The sequence below is a fragment of the Callithrix jacchus genome, chromosome 10 (assembly GCF_049354715.1).
Source record: "Callithrix jacchus isolate 240 chromosome 10, calJac240_pri, whole genome shotgun sequence".
NCBI lineage: Eukaryota > Metazoa > Chordata > Mammalia > Primates > Cebidae > Callithrix > Callithrix jacchus.
The window spans coordinates 75684974-75706253 of record NC_133511.1 but is presented as its reverse complement, the minus strand read 5'-3'; the positions used below and the strand labels follow the sequence as shown (position 1 = coordinate 75706253).

Sequence of the window (21280 nt, the reverse complement as noted above, 5' to 3'; positions counted from 1 at the left end):
CAACCTTGTAGAGTAAAAGAATATGCAAATAATAATGATGCAATGATCAAAGTTCAAATATTGCTCCTCAGCTTGGGAGCAGTCAGAATGCCTTTTAGACGTGCTAACATTGCACCTAGATCTTAGGGGTTAAGTAGGAACGTATCAGGTAGGGAAATGGGAGAAACCATTCCAGGCAATGAGACTAGCATAAGAAAGCGTGATGTTTAGGGGAACAGTATCTCAGAATCAGGAACTACTACAACGTCACTATAATCATCTTAGTGTCCCATATTCAATAGAAAATTTCAAAATTTTAGCAGGAAGGAGAGCAGTCAGCCAACACAGAGCCAGCCACACAGTGTGCCTGGGCCATGTCCTCCCAAGTCTTCGTTCTGTCTTGCAGTCACATTCTCTGTATGCCGTCAGCCAGCACTTCTGCAGCCCTTACTTTCTGACTTCCTTTGGCTACCAAAGCCATCAGTGCCCTTCATTTTCTACTTGCAAAGGAGTGAAGTGGGAATGAAAAATCACTTCTAATGATTTTTTTTTTTTGAGACAGAGTCTCACTCTGTCGCCAGGCGCCAGGCTGAAGTGCACAATTTCAGCTCACTGCAACCTCTGCCTCCCAGGTTCAAGCAATTCTCCTACCTCAGCCTCCCGGGTAGCTGGGACCACAGGCGCACACCACCACACCCAGCTAATTTTTGTATTTTTAGTAGAGATGAGGTTTCACCATGTTGGCCAGGATGGTCTTGATCTCTTGACCTCATGATCCGCCCGCCTCGGCCTCCCAAAGTGCTGGGATTATAGGCATGAGCCACCGTGCCCGGCCCTAGTTATTTTTATTATGTTATATTTTATATGATTTTGCATTGTATAACAGTACTACTACTATTCAAGATTGCGATCCTGAATAAATACAAAATCATTTCCTCTAATTGACTTGAGCAAGTTGTTTGCTTGGAAAGTGCTAAAACTGCTCACAATTCTTGTTATTACCAGGTAAAGTTTGCCATTATCATAAACCTCTTTCTTTCTGATGGAAAAAAAAATTACTCAAATTACAAAACTATTATCTCTAATACTGCCTGTTATTTTTGTGCAAGTAGGGATTTTAAGAGAAGTTATTACTTCAATCATCACAAGCTATATTATTAGTGGTATTGGGTATTGTCACAGGATTATGACTTTTTGCTGCTCATAACTATGGAAAATAATGTAATTTCCAAATGAAAAGAGAAGAAGGAAGATAGCGTGGCAATGCTTAATGCTCTACTGCAAAAACATGCCCTTAGTTATTCCAAATGGTTGCTAGAGCTTCATTTTTTCCTGGTGTGATGACCTTGCTCAAAGAACAAATGTGTTGTACAACACGGAGCATTCGCCAATCAGTCTCCTTCAATATTAGGACCAATGGATTTCTACCATTTACACATAAACTCCCCAAATTCCTTAATTTTATTGTATAAATTTGTTTCTGACTGAATGACAGTCTTCAAAAGCTTATTCCATTTGGTATAATTTTTTGGTGGCACCTTCTGCTGTGTGCTGTCCATTTCATTGTGCTTATAGTGTTTATACACAGGTGCTGAAATTTCATTTAACAGGTACTCCGTGCATCTTTTTTTGTGACTGTGCAGCTTTTTGTTTGTTAATTAAATCTTCTACTTTTATTATATTTATATTTTTCCCCTGTTAATTTAAAAAATTAAATAGCCTATTCTTCTCTTACTCAGTCTGCTCTGACATTTGCTGCTATATACATTTTATTTCTCTTTCTGTCTTTAATCTTACCTACCAGTGCATGGGTACAGAGATAAATGTTTTACTCAGTCAAATTCCAAATCTTCAGCTAAGGGAAGAGTTCATAATCAAGGTACTGTATTATGTGTCCTGATATATCACTCGTTTAAACCATCTTCATATGCAACTGCATATGTAAATTTTTTTGCGTTTGTAAAATTGTATCCTTTCTTCTCATCTGCATTCTGAATTTCCTGTGATTCCATTTACAGAAAAAGTGATACTTGCCATAATGTCTAAGAAAAACTCATAGACTACACAGAAAGATTCATGTGGCTGGGCATGGTGGCTCACGCCTGTAATCCCAGCACTTTGGGAGGTCAAGGCAGGTGGATCATCTGAGGTCGGAAGTTTGAGACCATCCTGACCAACGTGGTGAAACCCTGCCTCTAAATAAAAGTACAAAAATGAGCCAGGCGTGGTGGTGCACGTCTGTAATCCCAGCTACTCGGGAGGCTGAGGCAGGAGAATCGCTTGAACCTGGGAGGCAGAGGTTGCAGTGAGCCGAGATCACGCCACTGTGCTCCAGCCTGGGCACAAAAGCGAGACTCTGTCAAAAAAAAAAAAAATCATGCATGTCAAGCTGAAATCACCAGTGAAAACTTTTCTTGGGAACTGGTCTCCTGACCCCACAAATTCTTAGAAAGATAAGCAGATGTGACATTGTCATGGTGACTTCTGGTCACCTAGAAACATGACTTTGATTTAATACTGGGAGAAGACAAGCTTCTCAATCAGCCTTTCTAGATCTGAAGAAGAAACCCACTTTAGGGAGGCAGTAGGAAAGTCCTGTATCCCTGTGATGCCATCAATGAGATGAACACCACAGTTCTACAGGGATTTATGAGGGCTTCTTGCTTTTAAGGTGATACAGTGCTAGTCAAATTTGAGAATTAGTACATGCCTTTGTGTCTGGATGTTTGATATATAATAGTCTCACTTGCATGTAGAGATCTTGATTTTTCTAATTAATATAACCAAGATCAGGTTATCTCATTGAGACTCTTCTAGCATGTTAGCTTGCCCTTTCTCTTAGAAGATATCTGCTTCTGGCCGGGCACAGTGGCTCATGCCTATAATCCCAGCACTTTGGGATGCCGCGGTGGGACGATCACCTGAGGCCGAGTTTGAAACCTGCCTGACCAACATGGGGAAACCCAGCTCTACTAAAAATATAAAGTTAGCCAGGCATGGTGGCGCATGCCTGTAATCCCAGCTACTCGGGAGGCTGAGGCAGGAGAATTGCTTAAACCTGGGAGGCAGAGGTAGTAGGAAGCCCAGATCGCACCATTGCACTCCAGCCTGGGCAACAGGAGTGAAACTCCATCTCAAAAAAAAAAAAGGTATCTCTTTCTTACTGTACATTTTATTTTATTTATGATTTATTTTTGAGACGGTGTCTCGTTTTGTTGCCCGGTCTGTAGTGCAATGGTGCTATCTCAATTCACTGTACCCTCCACCTCCTGGGGTCAAGTGATCCGCCCATCTCAGCCTCGCAAGTAAGTGGGACTACAGGCATGCAATACCCGGCTAATTTTTGTATTTTTTTATGGTAGAGATGGGGTTTCATCATGTTGCCCAGGCTAGCCTCAAACTCCTGGGCTCAAGTGATCTGCCCACCTTGGCCTCCCAGAGTGCTGGTATCACAGGTGTGAGCCACCGTGCCCATTACTAAATCTATAATTTCTGATTCTTCATGGATACTGGAAAAAAATGTATAATATAATCTTGTTTAGAGTTACAGTGTTTTGGCATGATATACAAACATTAATTCCAAATCCAGCTTCAGATTTGAGTAGACTTACTAAGTTTCTATTTTATATCTTTAAATGTCTTGTCAAATTGATCAACTAAGCAAAAGAATATTCCTTACTTTTTTCATGAAGCCCTGAGAAATTGAGTAACTCAGCATTCGCCTTCCTAGACTTTATTTGTATCTCTTGCCAACAATTTTTGTTTCCAGTATCAATGCACTGCTTCTACTTATGATCTTAGTATTTACTTTTAAATCCTGAATTTACATCCAAATATAAAATAGGATTGATTTGGGTGATTATGTGGGTCCTTCTGAGGCTAAGATTGAATGATTTTGAAATGCTATATTGAATAATGTTTATGTTACAAAAGTAAGTAGCAAATGACCATGTGACTTATGATTTTTAGATTAATTAACTTGCGATGGCCTCTAAAACGGTAGCTCCAGAGCAGACAGCTTTTTCCTTAGTCAGTAGCAGTCCCACATTCGATGGTCTCACTCCATTATTTTGACTTTTGTGAAGGTGTGTGGGCAAGTCTCCGCTCTAGCACTCGCTTGATCAGCTCTCCAACATCCTTCATTGATGTTGGCGCCCGGCTGGCAGGCAAGGATCACTCGGCCTCCTTCAGTAACAGCACCTACCTACAAAACCAGCTCTTGAAACGGCAAGCAGCCCTTTACATATTTGGTGAAAAGTCACAACTAAGGGTAAGATTTCTTTTTTCTCACTTAGAAACTTTATGGATACACTCAATCTGTTTATAAAACCTGTGTCACAAACCAGCTTTCCTAGAATTTTTTCTTACAGCATGATTCTTAACCTGAAGTTAATAATCAGTCTCAAAAGAATGAGCTCTCCTTTTATATTTATTTATACACATACTAATATTAATATAGATGCATACACATAAATACATATGCATATTTATTAGCCATGAAAATAAATATTTATTCATAATCATAAAAAATCAATGTAAACATCAGGAATATTAGGAAGTATACATACAGAAAAGAAATAAGGCTCAATCAGGCTGTTTCCACAGCTTTGACTCAGTTTCCACAGGAGTCTGCCCAAGGCAAAACAGATAGTTCTGTTGTTGTAAACCTATTGATAAAAAAAGTCTATAGAAAGATAGAGGAACGGGGAGAGGAAGACTGTGATACCATGTATGGAGGCAAGGCAAGGCCAAGGGTAGGTTTTATAGGTAACACTTGTTAAAACTTTGCAAGGCTATGAAGGTAGAGACACATGTCCTAAGACATGTTAGACAATTCAAAATACTAGATGCTAATGACCTTTATTCTTACTGTTAAATTGTTGTGCTGAAGAGCTTCACTATGATGAGGGCCCATACATTGTAAAGATGGTCTTTTCCTCCAAAAACGATAATTCCTTGAGTTTAATGTTTTGCAAGTCACACATTACAAAATAAATTTCATTACTATCAATAGGTGTATAGGACATGAAAGAAATCTCCTCAACATTCAGTTCAGTGCTCCAGTTGGCATTGGACAACCTAGACCTCTGGCTGAACCGTGGAACAGAAACTGTGAGCAGGGTGCCCTTAGCAAGATACCACATGCTTGGCCCTTAAGACACCAGTGACTTAGTCATCTCTTCTGTAGCAGGCTGGCTTTGCTAGCTCTTCTCCCACTGCCTGGACTGCTGCAACCACTTAGTCTGCAATCTTTAGGTTGCTGGGTAATGCTTAATTTTTAAATCTGCATATGTATCTTCTGATATAGTAGATAATTTTATATCCAGAAAATACACTTTTCAACAGCAATCCAGGGTTGCTGGTACTAGTGTCTTTTCCAGAGCATAGACTTTCCATGTTCCACACACCACTTACTCATGATACGAATCACTCTCCAAAGTTTAGCTCCTGAATACTCACCTCTGCCATTCTCTTTGCACATCATTTCTCAGATTCACTGTGTGACCATACATATTGGAGTAAGAAAGACTTGAGATGCAGATTTTTTCCTTCCCTCTCTTCCTCCAGCCCTCTTTTCTTTTTCTTTCTGTCCTTCCTCAATAAAGAGTGTGTGTGTGTGTGTGTGTGTGTATTTTGTTGTTGAGGCAGGTTCTCGCTCTGTCACCAGGCTGGAGCGCGGTGGCGCTATCTCAGCTCACTACAACCTCCACCTCCCGGGTTCAAGCGATTCTCCTGCCTCAGCCTTCCAAGTAGTTGGGACTACAGGCACGTGCCACCACACCCAGCTAATTTTTTTTTTTTTTTGTATTTTTAGTGAAGAAGGAGTTTCACCACATTGGCCAGGATGGTCTTGATCTGTTGACCTCATGATCTGCCTGCCTCAGCCTCCCAAAGAGCTGGGATTACAGGGGTGAGCCACAATGCCTGGCCAAGTATGACTATTTTTAAAAATGTAATCCCGCCATTCTGGCACAATAGTTGTTAGCAATTTTACATATTCCATTCAGGTTTTATCTTTCATTCAGTTTTGTGTGTAGAATATGGCTCTCTATCTATCTGATATGTGCCACATTCTAGCTAACACAGTGCTGTCCATTTATAATTCCACACCTTTTTCTCCCAACAAAGAAGCATAAAGGAAAGCCAATAAATTCCAGTGACTTATTCTGAAAATATTTTTGAATTTGGCCTTCTTTACCTAGGTAAATTCACATACTTGAATACTTTATTAGTAGGAACAAATTCCTTACAGCCTAATGGAGGGTCTCAATACTTTGATGGGTAACTCCTGGTTTGTAGGATAGGCATACCTAGCTCATGTATAGCTGGGAAATAGGAATCTATTTTCCAGAGAAGTAAACTGTTTTTTGTCTATTACAAGTTTTTAAAAATAATAGAGAGGCACTCATGTATATTGCTAGGTTCTTTATCTTAAGCCTTAACATCATGTTTGCATGTCATGTCAGATAGTAGTCTTCATAACTACGTTAGTCACTATTCATCCCATATTGTTGGTTGTTTAGGTTTCTTTGTCTTCTGTATATAAAATTATAGTCACAATTCTAAGCATATACATTTTGTTTTGTTTTTTTTAATTGAGATACCATTCCCTGGGGTTTTTTTTTCCTATTACATTATTTCCTTAGAGTAGCTTCCTTAAAATGGAATTATTAAGACAAAGGAAAAATTGTAAAATCCACATAACAAGATTTATCATCTTAACCATTTGTAAGTGTAGGACTCAGTATTATTAAGTACATTCGCGTTGCTGTGCAACCAATCTCCAGAAAGCAGTTTTGCTCTTAGAAAAGCAGATGGTCCAGCAAGAGTAATTTGGGCAAAATGAAAAGAAAGGGGAAAGATTTTGAGAATATTAATTCATTCTTTGGCATGAAAAGTTAGAGGACTTTTAAATCTTCTTCAGAGCTAGCCAACCAGATTATTAAAATGAAGTATACCAGTAGGCCATCATATAGCATTCTTTGATTATAATACAACACTCACACCCACACAAAATGAATTAAATATGGATTAAAGATGTAAATGAAAAAGTACTCAAATACATATAGGTTGATACACATGTCATATTAAGTGAAAAAATACTATCCCAAAGATAGAAATGAATAAAACCTTTCATGGGTTTTTTTTGTTTTTTTTTTTTTACAAACTCATTGGCAGCCTCTGCAGCTGTTTGGCCCCACCTAACTATTTCAATGCACTGCTCCATTGAAAACATCACTGTCTTACCTATAGTACTTCATCTCCTAATTCTCTGAATCTTCATCCACAGAACTTCAAGGTAGAATTTGCTTTAAATTGTGAGTTTGTTCCTGTTGAATTTCATGAAATCCGACAAGTGAAAGCCAGTTTTAAGAAGCTGATGAGGGCCTGTATCCCAAGCACCATCCCGACTGACTCAGAAGTGACCTTCTTGAAAGCGCTGGGAGATTCTGAGTGGTTCCCACAGGTAATGCCTGCAACTGCTTCTTTATCTCAAAGAAACAGAGGCCAAGCATATATACAGAACTGTATTTGAGAAAAAAATACTTTGTTCCCCCACTACCCAACATTCTCCTCCTTTATTGTGTACCATCTGTAAAGGCCTTTCAGTTTCAGGAAGTCATCTGGTATAGGAGGTGAGGGAGCAGTAATCTTGATCACTGGGTTTTTATCTCTGTGTAAGTCAAAGTTTCGTGTCTGTAGGACACTATTTTCAATGGAAATTTTTTATGTTCAGTAGATTTAGTCAGCGTGTATTTACAGGGCTCTTGCCTAGTTGTCAATACAGTAAGGATCCAGGGCAGATGGCAATTTCTGCATGACTTAAAGAGCTCTCACCTTTCATTTGTCTGCCTGTTCAAGGTCTCTAGATTTTAGATTCACCCCCAAACCAGCCACCAAAGGCACACTGGATGCCCCCAAACCTACCTAAGGCTTGAGAAAAATGTCTGTCTTTCAGTTCATTCAACCTTAGGATATTCTTAATTGAACTTTTATTGAGAAATTAGAGGGCCTTGTCTGTAGGCCCCTTTATTTCTTATGTTACCCAGGCTGGTCTTGAACTCCTGGCCTCAAGTGATCCTCCCATCTTGACCTCCCAAAGTGCTATAATTACAGGCATGAGCTGCCACGCCTGGCCCCCATTATTTCTTACCACCTTGCAGAAATTCCCAGTCCCCTGCCTCCATCTACTTCTAAGCATCCTGCCTCTCTGGAAGAGGAAAAGAGGTTGTTTCCCACAGCACACTGGACTAAAAGGCAAAAAAAAAAAAAAAAAAGGAAATTATGTCAGTACCCAGGTCAGTGACTGTTCTCAAGATGCTTAAACCAAAGAGAAATGCTGCCACACACACAATTGGCTATAAATGTATCATGCCGTGCTCATTATTATTAAGGCAATATAGGGTGCTTTGCATACCCATGGAAGGAACTGATCATACTCCTTTCTGTCCCTAGGCTGTGAGCCCCAACTCCAAACGGACCCCACCACCGAACTTACCCATCCATGTTTCTGATACATTCTGTGCTCTGCTTTTTGCTAGAAAGTGGACCTGTACCAAAAGTTAGGGACTAAAGACAGTGGAAAATAATTGCCCACTTAGGATATTGACATTTTAAAAGTTAACTCTTAGAGCAAATTCTTTTTTCAAGTTTTATTTTGGGTTCAGGGGTACATATATAGGTTTGTTATATAGGTAAATTGCATGTCTTCGGAGTTTGGTGTACAGATTGTTTCATCACCGAGGTAATAAGCATAGTACCTGATAGGTAGTTTTTTTATCCTCACCCTCCTCTCACCTCCAACCTTAAGTACACTCCACATGTCTCTTCCCTTCTTTGTGTCCATGTGTACTCAATGTTTAGCTCCCACTTATAAGTGAGAACATGCAGTATTTGGTTTTCTGTTCCTATGTTAGTTCACTTCAGCTGTGTTACTGCAGAGGACATGAGCTTATTCTTTTTATGGCTATGTAGTATCCCATGGGGTATATATACCATATTTTCTTTATCCAGTCTACCATTGACGGGCATATAGGTGACTCCATGTCTTTGCTATTGTGAATAGTGCTACACTGAACATATGTGTGCATGTGTCTTTATGGTAGAACAATTTATATTCCTTTGGGTATATACTTAGCAATGGGATTGCTAGATCAAATGGGCCAACTAGTTTCCACAGTGGCTGAACTAATTTACATTCCCATTGGCCTTGTTATAAGTGTTCCCTTTTCTCCACAGGCTCGCTGGCATCTATTATGTTTTGGCTTTTTAATAACATTTCTTAGAATAAATTCTGAGCCCAGAATTCCAGCCGGGTGATAGCTATGCTGTAGAAACAGTTGTGTGAGCAGCTCCTCTTTACTGAGTAGGACATTTGCCTTATTCCTGTGTTTTAGTAGCCTCGCTTTGTTTAAGATATGGTTTTTTTCATTTTTGTTTTTGTTCTGAGTTGGATTCAAATTGCAAATTATATCTGATGATAATTAAAATATTTTTAAAACTAGAATGTTGTACATTTGGTTTTAAAATATACATGCTTTACAGATCCATGTTAGAGGAAGTAAAAAATAAATAAATAATAAAATCTATATGCTATTCTCATACCTTATTTATTAAGGACTTTGAGCCAATTGGTACAGCTTTAAAAACTTAGCACAAATATAAAAGTTTTCTTCTCATTTAGTACACAGTACAGACAAATAAGACTATCTTATTTATTTTTATTTTTACTTTTTTTTTTGAGACAGGGTCTTGCTCTTTTACCCAGGCTAGAGTGCAGTAGCATGATCATGGCTTACCGTAGCCTTGATCTCCCAGGTTCAATCCTCCCACCTCAGCCTCCTGAGTAGCTGGGACTACAGGCACGTGCTGCCATGCCTGGCTGATTTTTTTATGTTTTGTAGAAATGTCGTTTCACCATGTTGCCCAGGTGGTCTCGAACTCCTGAGTTCAAGCAGTCCTCCTGCCTCAGCCTCCCAACTCAAAGTGCCAGGATTACAGGTGTTGAGCCACCATGCCCACCAGGAGTATCTTTTTTTAACATGTAATTCACTTACCATGAAATTTACCCTTATGATAAAAGCATACAACCCAGTGCTTTCTGGTATAACCACAACGTTGTGTAACTATCACCACTATCTAATTCCCAAAAAATTAGGAGTATCTGAAATAGAACTTTTTGCATCATGGAAAAACAAATTTTAAATCCAATAAAATTCATCTGAATTTTCTTTCTTTGTTGGGAAATCCACATAGAAGCTCTATCTTTTGTACTCTATGGAATTATAGCTCACCTACTTTTAAGGAAATCATGTAAGGTCATTTTATTTCATTATGTATTACTAGAATGTATTGTTTTAAAATGTGTCTACTTTTTTAAAGTATCATTTTGTTGTTTTATTGAGATGGGGTCTCACTATGTTGCCCAGGCTGGTTTTGAACTCCTAACCTCAAATGACCTGCCCGCCTTGGCCTCCCCAAGTGCTGTGATTATGGGCATGAGTCACTACACACAGACAAAAGTGTCATTGTTTAATCTCGATATGGAAGAACTTTTAAGTATGTATGTTTTTTCCTTTAATTTTTTTTTTTTTCCATGAAGTGGCTTTAAAAGAACTTTCAAGTATTTGGTTTTGCAGTACCCATGGAAGGAACTGGTTCTTTTGTCCAAGCGTTTTATCCCTAACTTGTTTGATTATCCAGGGTTGAAAGCAACTCTGACTTGTGTACTCAGAAAGTACTTGGTCTAATTGTGTTCTTTACTATCTCTTAGCTTCACAGGATAATGCAGCTGGCTGTGGTTGTATCAGAAGTACTTGAGAATGGTTCCTCAGTTTTGGTCTGTTTGGAGGAAGGCTGGGACATCACTGCACAAGTAAATTATTAGACATATTTTTGGGTAGTTCATTTTATATTTATATTTCCATTTGGTTGTTTCTAAATTCTTCAGATGAATCTTTTGTATAATGACTAATATGTTTATGGACAGAGAAAGTCCTGTATTTAACATCACCTGGTATTCATCAGAAAACTCTGTACCATGAGCTCTCAGCCCCTGCACAGCCTGGAGCTCTGACTCCAGGCATCAAGCTCTTCCACCCACAGATGTACCCTGCAGGCTTGCAGATGGAGCCCTAGACCAGCAGTATAAGGGGTGGACCAACCTTTCTGGGTTTTGTCAGTCCGTCCCCTGGCTCTCTATAAGCCCCCCCTTAAGTCACTCCAGAGTGAAAAGAAAAAGTGTGAGTTCAGGCTACATTAAGACATTAATCTGCCAAAAAGTAGAATCAATTTGAACTGATCCCCTGACCTCTGATTAACTTAGGAAAAGGTTGCCATCAGCAAACTGGCCAGTTAAGGATTAAAGTCTTAATTCCCTGAACGTAAACTTGTAGCCATAATAAATTTGAGTTTTAGTTTTTACTGGAAAGTTTACAGAATTCATTTTATTGGCCATCCTGGAATGGTTAGTGAACAAATTTGCTGTCCAGGTAACTGTGATTTAGCTAGCATCAGACGGAAGTGCTTTTATCTTAGTAATAGGACTTTTTCAGAACTAAAATTAATGACAAATCCATCCTGCTTGTGCCCTAGGTGACATCCCTGGTTCAGTTACTCAGTGATCCCTTTTATAGGACACTTGAAGGCTTCCGGATGTTGGTTGAAAAAGAGTGGCTCTCTTTTGGTCACAAATTCAGTCAGCGGAGCAGCTTGACCCTCAACTGTCAGGGGAGTGGTTTTGCTCCAGTATTCTTACAGTTCTTAGACTGTGTACACCAGGTAAGTAGAGAGAGACTGAGTTGACTTGATGTGAAGGAAAGAATACAACATATTGGCATTGATGGAGCATTGTGATGGTATGCCAGATACCTTCCTGTCAGAATTCTAATTAACTCAGCCATAGGACATGCTGAAATCTTGTCCTAGGAATGGAAAAGAAAAAAAACTGGTTGGTTTCTGAAACTGGAACAGATAAGCTGGCTATTGGGCTTGCCCCAAGTGAAGTAGCCAGCACTCTAAATTACCGTCTTCAAAGAAGATGAGCAAACTTGGGCTTATTACCTAAGAACAAAATCTCTAGGTAATGGGGGTCCTGAAATCCAGCACATGGTCTGCCCAGTTTGGGAGGACCCTAGTTTGTGCCTGGGAACATAAGAGGTAAAGTCTAACCCCTGGAGAAATAATCAGGGTCCAGTCAGACAAGCATACAGGTTTGAGAACACTGGTCATTTCTACCACATTGAGAAAATGTGTTACATAACACCATGGAATACTACGCAACCATAAAAAAGAATGAAATCATGTCTTTTGCAATGACATGTATGTAGCTGGAGGCAATTATCCTAAGCAAATTAATGAAGAAGCAGAAAATCAAATATTTCATATTCTCACTTATAAGTGGGAGCTCAAGTATATCCATTCAAATGCAGTGAAAGTAGGGGAGATGGGAGTATTCCAGGCTCCCTCCTGCCTTCATCCCAGGCACATCAGATGCAGACCTCTGGATGGGGCCTTGGTCAGGATTTGGTTTGAGAATTTGATGGCACTGAGCTTGCAAGTTGAAGACTGAATTGGCCTAGGAAAAGCAGGCCTATTTCCAGCTTTGTTTCATTTGACCACAATCCCAGGGTTGGATGAATGGGTTCTGGCATGTCAAACATATTTGTGGGAATGGTGAGCCTCGTTAAAACACAGTGGCCTCTAATACCGATTGGAAAGTAAGGTAGAACTATGTTTTCAGGAACCAGAGATGCAACTAAGTCTTCTGATGACACCGAGTTAGTATGTAGTTATGTTTTGTTTTTATTCTAGTAATCACTTCATTAACTTTCTAAATCACTACATAATTTTTGTAAATAACAGCTTTGTTGAACTATGTATCATACTCTTCTCCTATTTAAAGTGTTCAGTAGTTTTGAATCTATTCACAAAGTTGTGTAACAATTACCACAGTCAATTTTAGAGCATCTTATCACTCCAGAAAGAAACTCCATACTCATGAGCAGTGACTTCCCAACATTCCACCCCACACACAGGAGGCTATGGTTTTTTTGTTTTTTTGTTTTTTTTTAAAGAGATGGGGCTTTACCATGATGGCCAGGCTGGTCTCGAACTCCTGACCTCAGGTGATCCACCCACCTTGGCCTCCCAAATGCTAGGATTACAGGCGTGAGCCACCGCGCCCAGCCTGAGGCTATGTTTTTTACTGCTCTAATTTACTTATTTATGAAACCTATTGAAGAATTTTAATTGATCTGTCCCAGCAGTGACTGGAGCTGCTGGTCACAAGGTTACGTGTGTACCTTTAAACTCTTTGCAGCAAGTATACTATATTTGTTTTCTGTTTGAATATTGGCCCTTTTATTCATACTCCTTTTGGCAAATAGATGAGGGAGAAGTTTGGAGACCATTGTCTCTGAAACAGAAAGCTTACCTGAGTCGAAAGGAGAGGAGCAAGCATCTCTTCTCACTTCTAGGCAGGTGAAAGCATATGAGTTCCTCATGAAAGCACTTCTTATTGTGCTTATCCTTTTATTATGCTTACCAAATGGACGGGGCTGTTTCCTGCCTCCATATACCAACCACCATTATTAACAATGATGACTAATATGTGTTGACTGCTTACTATGTGCTAGGCACTGTTCTGAGCACTATACATGTTATTTTAGTTCATAATTATTTGAATCTTTTGCTAACCCTCACCCTCCTACTTCATTTATATTTCTAATGTGTCATGTATAGACTTTTTTGATAGCATCTATAACACTAAGGTATATTGATTTGTATGTAACTATTGCCCTGTACTTAGTCTGAGAATTCCTGGGAACAGGGACTATGTCATACTAGTCTTCATATCCCTAGTATCTAACACAATTACAGATTCAATCCCTGGAATATAATAGACAATATATAGATAATATCAATGAATAAGAATTTGAAAGACCACAGGTCTTGTTCATGCTCATCCTTCATCAAGACCATCTAGAATATCCTATGTAGAACTGCTGGCATAATCTTCCAAAAGCTCAGATGCGATGCTGTTATTCCCCTCCACAGAAGTCTTCAAGGCAAACAAACAAAAACCTTCAATGGCTCCACATCTCATAAAGAATTACCCTTCCACATATCCAATTTGAATGTAAGTGGGGGAAACTAAAAGGTCCTACAACAGGTGAATGGCTATACAAACTGGGATACATCCATACTGTGGACTACTACTCAACAATAAAAAGGAATTAATTACTGACACATGCAACAACTTAAAGGGATCTCAAGGACATTATATTGAATGAGAAAAAAAAGCAATCTCAAAGGATCCAGTTGGGTATGATTCCATGTATATAATTTTTTTTTGAGACAGAGTCTCACTCTCTCCCCTCAGTTGGAGTATAGCTGGTATGATCTCAGCTCACCTCCACCTCCCAGGCTCACACGATCCTGTCACCTTGGCCTCCCAAGTGGCTGGGACCACAGGTACACACTACTACACCTGGTTAATTTTTTGTATTTCTGGTAGAGACAGGGTTTCACCATGTTGTCCAGGACAGTGTCAAACTCCTGAGCTCAGGCAATCCATATGCCTCAGCCTCCCAAAGTGCTGGGATTATAGGCATGAGCCACTGTGCCCAGCTAATATTTTCAAAATGACAAGATCATAAATTACTGGTTGCAGATTCAAGATGGGAGGGAAGAAGAAAATAAGTGCAACTGTAAAGGGGTAGCATGAAAAACAGATGTCCATCAACCAATGAAGAGATTAACAAATTCGAAGGACGATCTAAGATGGCCGATTAGGAGCAGCTCAGGATTGCAGCTCCCAGTGAAAGTGCAGAGGGTGAGTGGACACCGCATTTCCAGACGGATTTTTATTGCCCACAGACCAGGAGATTCCCAGGCGGAGGAGCCCCATGGGTCACCAGCGGGGCTGTTTTGGCCGGCACAGCGGTTCTCCATACAAAATACACTGGTCTGGGTGCCCTTTTAGCTGGCAATTGGAGCTCCGGGAAGGCAGAGTCACCCATTCATCTGATTAAAAGGGGGACTGAAACAGGGAGCCAGGCCAGGAGATTCCCAGGCAAAAAAGCACCACAAATCTCAGTGCCACTATTTCAACTGGCATAGTGGGTCACCACACGGGAAATCACACAGATCCCAGCACCTTTTCAACAGGCGACTGGAACACCTGAGAGAGAGTTGACCGTTCAACTAAAAAAAAAAAAGGCTGTGAGGCAGGGAGCCAGGTGATCAGGCTCAGCTGGTCCCACCCCCACACACAAAAAAACAGCAATTGGAAACGCTCTGAGTTGAGAGTCTCACAGCAAGCACAGCTGAACCCGAGATGGTCCAGCTCTGTCGGGGAGGGGCATCCACCATTACCGGGGCACTCTACCACTATGGAGGTAGTCCGCCATTGCTGAGGCAGCCCGCCATTGCCAAGGCAACCCACCATTACAGAAAGAGTCCGCCATTACAGAGGTGGGCCACCATTGCCAAGGCAGTTCCAACTATACCCATATAAACAGGACTGCAGGGAAGTTCACACAGCAGCTGAGCGGAGCCCACAGCAGCTCAGCAAAGCCTCTGTAGGCAGACAGTGATTAGGCTGTCTCCTTGCTAGGCAGGGCAGCCCTGAACAAAAAAAGCAGCACAGCAGAAACTCATAAATAAAGCCATAAATCCCCCAGATAGAGCACCTGGGGAAAAAAAGGGGTTTATGAGTTCTGCCGCAGCAGACTTAAACGTACCTGCCCAGCAGCCCTGAATGAACAACAGAGCTCACAGCTCAGCACCTGAACTCCTATAAAGGACAGACTGTCTCCTCAAGCAGCTCCCTGACCCTCATATATCCAAAGAGGCCACCTCATAAAGGAGAGATCAGACTGACATTTGGCGGGTATTCTTCTGGGACAAAGATAGCAGAAGAAGAAACTGGCAGCAACCCTTACTGTTCTACAGCTGCTGCAGGTGATCCCCAGGCAAGCAGGGCCTGGAGTGGACCTCAGCAGTCCTACAGCAGAGGGGCCAGACTGTTAGAAGGAAAACTAAGAAACAGAAATAACTTCATCATCAACAAACTAGATGTCCACTCAGAGACCCAATCTGAAAGTCAACAACTACAAAGACAACCGGTGGATAAATCCACAAAGATGGGAAGAAACCAGCGCAAAAAGGATGAAAACACCTGAAACCAGAACACCTCTCCTCCTACAAGGGATCACAACTCCTCACCAGCAAGGGAACAAGGCTGGATGGAGAATGAGTGTGATGAAATGACAGAATCAGGCTTCAGAAGCTGGGTAATGAGAAACTTCTGTGAGCTAAAAGAACATGTTGTAACCCAATGCAAAGAAACTAAGAACCTTGAAAAAAGATTTGACGAAATGCTAACAAGAATGGACAACTTAGAGAGGAATATAAGTGAATTGATGGAGCTGAAAAACACAACACGAGAACTTCGCAAAGCATGCACAAGTTTCAACAGCCGAATTGACCAAGCAGAAGAAAGGATATCAGAGGTTGAAGATCAACTCAATGAAATAAAATGAGAAGGCAAGATCAGAGAAAAAAGAGATTAACAAATTCTGGTGTATGAATTCAGTGGAATACCACCCAGCACACAAAGGGAATGAAATATTAATATTATAACAACATGACCCATCTTTTGATCATTATGTTCAGTGAAAGAAGCCAAGCAGAAAAGACTTATCTACCACATAAGTTTATTTATATGACATTCTAAAAAGGGCAAAACCACAGTAACTGAAAGCAAATCAGTGATTGCCTGGGACCAGTGACCAAGGGAGGGGAGCAATCATCATGCAAAGGGCATAAGCAAACTTTTCAGCATCAGGAAACTGTTCTGTATCCTGATTGTGGTGATGGTTACACAACTGTGTACAGTGACTAAAACTATAAAACTGTATACTTAAAGAAGGGAAATTTTATTATATTTAAATTATACTTCAATAAATCTGAAGGAAAAAAATAACAGTCTTTAATTAGTAAGACCAACATCTCAGTAAACTAGAGTTCCAGAAAAAGAAAACAGCAGCCATCTGGTTTCCATGGAGAAGAATTTGTCTGTCTGGGGCCCAGAAGGTGCTTGTAGGTCTGGCTTCCTGCTTTCTGGAAGCAGGGCAGGAAGTAGGTCCAGGGAAATCCCAGGTCAGTATGCAGACTTTGTTTTCTTCATGCTGTTTTCAGTGTCTCTCAAGTCCCATCACTAACCCAGTTGTGCCTGGTGTTCCTAAGTCTAGAGCTTATCAGGTTTGTTTTGTTTTTTTGTTTTTTGTTTTTCAGAAAATAAACCTCTGATCTGTTGCTCTGAAAAGGGTAATCATATGACTGCATGGATAGGGAAGAACTTGGGGTCTAACAACTACCTCCATAGACTTCCAACTAGTCCCATTATAGCCTCCTTTTCACCTCTGCATTACTCAGTACTTGGGCCTCTGTGCCCTGAGCCTTTCTGGGTTTACACAGCAAATTGTTACCTTCTGAAATCATTTTCCACCTGGCAGGAATCCCAATGTAGCTTCTCCTCTTCTATCATTTACTGCTATTTTTCCTTCTATTTTCCATCTTTCAAAAATTGCTGAATTGCTTTGGCCTGATACTGTGTTTCCTCCCATTCTCCCCACTCCCTTTTGGGTTTTTTACCTCTTAAGAATTCCTTTAATGGGAGAGGATTCCAGGGGAATGAGCTTGTGCAGTTGAATTTGGCTTAAGTTAAAAGTACTACTTAATGTGTTAAATCTCTACGTTCACCTCGCAGAATTCTGCACACCTAAACATTAGAGTCAGCAAAATAATCCACTCACAATCAGTAAGAGATAGGAGGTTCTCATGTAAGACATACTGTCCTCAAAGATGGGAACATCATTGTCTCCCAAGTATAATAATCCTTACTTGGAATGAAATTCTTATATTTTACTGTTGGGGGTGGGGCTGCGTAGGTGGGAGCAGGAGAGCTCTAGATGTTGGAAGGTAACCTATATTTTGTTAGTTCCTCTTCAGTGGTATGATTAAAGCAATTTAACATATGCAAAGATGTAGCATAAATTACATTCCTATTATATTTAGAATACAGTACAATAGATGCTAAAACTCCAAAATGCTAACTTAATTAAAACAATTTGGGGTATATGTTTAATTTATGCTGATTTCTTTACTAATCAGCTAAATTTAAGATTCATCTTATTTTTTTTAGAATAGAGAGTTAAAATTCAAATGTTCTATATAAACTGGTTGGTTCTGAAATCAAAAACCAAAGTTCACTTTTAATTAAAGTTTGATTATTTGTAGGTAAATGCTTCACAAACATAAAAAGTAATATTGTTCAGGGTCTAAAGACCTCATTAGTATGATTTCCAATCTGGCTGTGCTATATTACATTTTTTTTAATGAAAACATAATTTTTTTATTGTATTTTAGGTTTTGGGGTACATGTGAAGAACATGCAAGATTGTTGCATAGATACACATGTGGCAATGTGATTTGCTGCCTTCCTCCCCTTCACCTATATCTGGCATTTCTCCCCATGCTATCTCTCCCCAACTCCCCACCCCCTGCTGTCCCTCCCCTATTTCCCCCCAACACTCCCCAGTGTGTAGTGCTCCCCTCCCTGTGTCCATGTGTTCTCATTGTTCAACACCCGCCTATGAGCGAGAACATGAGGTGTTTGATTTTCTGTTCTTGTGTCAGTTTGCTGAGAATGATGGTTTCCAGGTTCATCCATGTCCCTACAAAGGACACGAACTCCTTGTTTTTCATGGCTGCATAATATTCCATGGTGTATATGTGCCACATTTTCCCAGTCCAGTCTATCATCGATGGGCATTTGGGTTGGATCCAGGTCTTTGCTATTGTAAACTGTGCTGCAATGAACATTCATGTGCATGTGTCCTTATAGTAGAACAATTTATAATCCTTTGGATGTATACCCAGTAATGGGATTGCTGGGTCAAATGGAATTTCTATTTCTAGGTCCTTGAGGAATCGCCACACTGTCTTCCACAATGGTTGAACTAATTTACACTCCCACCAACAATGTAAAAGTGTTCCTATTTCTTTACATCCTCTCCAGCATCTGGCGTGAGATGGTATCTCAGTGTAGTTTTGATTTGCATTTCTCTAATGACCAGTGATGATGAGCATTTTTTCATACGTTTGTTGGCCTCATGTATGTCTTCTTTTGTAAAGTGTCTGTTCATATCCTTCGCCCACTTTTGAATGGGCTTGTTTGGTTTTTTCTTGTAAATCTATTTTAGTTCTTTGTAAATTCTGGATATCAGCCCTTTGTCAGATGGGTAAACTGCAAAAATTTTTTCCCATTCTGTTGGTTGCCAATTCACCCTAATGACTGTTTCTTTTGCCATGCAGAAGCTGTGGAGTTTGATTAGGTCCCATTTGTCTATTTTGGGTTTTGTTGCCAATGCTTTTGGTGTTTTGGTCATAAAATCCTTGCCTACACCTATGTCCTGAATAGCTTTGCCTAGATTTTCTTCTAGGGTTTTTATGGTGTTTTGTCTTATGTTTAAGTCTTTCCATATGGAGTTAATTTTAGTGTAAGGTCAGGAAGGGGTCCAGTTTCTGCTTTCTGCACATGGCTAGCCAGTTTTCCCAACACCATTTATTAAACAAGGAATCCTTTCCCCATTGTTTTTGTCTGGTTTATCAAAGATCATCTGGTTGTAGATATGTTGTGTTGCCTCTGAGGCCTCTATTCTGTTCCATTGGTCTATATCTCTGTTTTGGTACCAGTACCATGCTGTTTTGATTACTGTAGCCTTGTAGTATAGGTTGAAGTCCGGTAGTGTGATGCCTCCCACTGTGTTCTTTTTGCTTAGAATTGACTTGGCTATGCGGGCTCTCTTTTGGTTCCATATGCAGTTTAAGGTGGTTTTTTCCAGTTCTGTGAAGAAGGTCATTGGTAGCTTGATTAGGATAGCGTTGAATCTGTAAATTACTTTGGGCAGTATGGCCATTTTCACGATATTGATTCTTCCTAACCACAAACATGGAATGTTTCTCCATCTGTTTTTGTCCTCTCTTTTTTCGTTGAGCAGTGGTTTGTAGTTCTCCTTGAAGAGGTCCTTTATGTTCCTTGTAAGTTGTATTCCTAGGTATTTTATTCCCTTTGTAGCAATTGTGAATGGCAGTTTGTTCTTGATTTGGCTCTCTTGATTTAAGTCTGTTATTGGTGTATAGGAATGCTTGTGATTTTTGCACATTGATTTTTGTATCCTGAGACTGCTGAAGTTGCTTATCAGATTCAGGAGATTTGGGGCTGAGATGATGGGGTCTTCTAGATATACAGTCACGTTGTCTGCAAATAGAGACAATTCGACTTCCTCCTTTCCTATTTGAAACCCTTTATTTCTTTTTTTTGCCTGATTGCTCTGGCTAGAATTTCCAGTACTATATTGAATAGGAGTGGTGAGAGGGGGCATCCTTGTCTAGTGCCAGATTTCAAAGGGAATGCTTCCAGTTTTTGCCCATTCAGTATGATATTGGCTGTTGGTTTGTCATAAATAGCTTTTATTATTTTGAGATACGTTCCATCAATACCTAGTTTATTGAGGCTTTTTACCGTAAAGGTCTGTTGAATTTTGTCAAAAGCCTTCTCTGCATCAGTTGAGATAATCATGTGATTTTTGTCTTTGGTTCTGTTTATGTGGTGAATTACGTTTATAGACTTGCGTATGTTGAACCAGCCTTGCATCCCTGGGATGAATCCTACTTGATCATGATGGATAAGCTTTTTGATGTGCTGTTGCAATCGGCTTGCCATTTTTTTTTTTAAACGAAGCCTCACTCTGTCACCCAAGCTGGAGTGCAGTGGCGTGATCTTGGCTCACTGCAACCTCCTCCTCCTGAGTTCAAGCGATTCTCCTGCCTCAGCCTCCTGAGTAGCTGGAACTACAGGCGCATGCCACCATGCCTGGCTAATTTTCATATTTTTTTTGGTAGAGATAGGGTTTCACTATGTTGGCCACGCTGGTCTCGAACTCCTGACCTCATGATCAACCTGCCCTGGCCTTCCAAAATGCTAGTATTACAGGCCTGAGCCACTGTGCCCAGCCCCTTAAAACATAAATTTATAAGAATTTACCTGATTCCTCCTTTGACTTAATACCACATACATAATAACCTAAATGCAGACAAGTCATAGCAAAGCAAGCATATGACATTAATTGCAGTGAATAAAAGATGTTGGCTCCCATAGGTATCAGCTTTGGTGATGCAAATTATTTTGTGCTGAAAGGGGATTGTTTATTAACTCAAAAACAGAGGAATC

At 40.1% G+C, this 21280-nt stretch overlaps 1 protein-coding gene and 1 long non-coding RNA gene across 6 annotated transcripts in view; one reads left to right on the top strand and one right to left on the bottom strand.

The window, feature by feature from the left end:
- The window catches only part of LOC118145816 (uncharacterized), a 167323-nt gene that overhangs the window by 98697 nt on the left and 47346 nt on the right, over positions 1-21280 (bottom strand). The window lies entirely within an intron of this gene.
- Positions 1-21280, top strand: part of SBF2 (SET binding factor 2) — a 495691-nt gene that overhangs the window by 449664 nt on the left and 24747 nt on the right. For all 4 annotated transcript variants that reach the window (XM_054242060.2, XM_054242059.2, XM_002755039.7 and 1 more), the window contains 4 exons: positions 4065-4249; positions 7271-7447; positions 10754-10855; positions 11575-11760. In XM_054242060.2, the coding sequence (XP_054098035.1) occupies positions 4065-4249; positions 7271-7447; positions 10754-10855; positions 11575-11760 (650 nt within the window). The remainder of the gene's footprint in view (positions 1-4064; positions 4250-7270; positions 7448-10753; positions 10856-11574; positions 11761-21280) is intronic.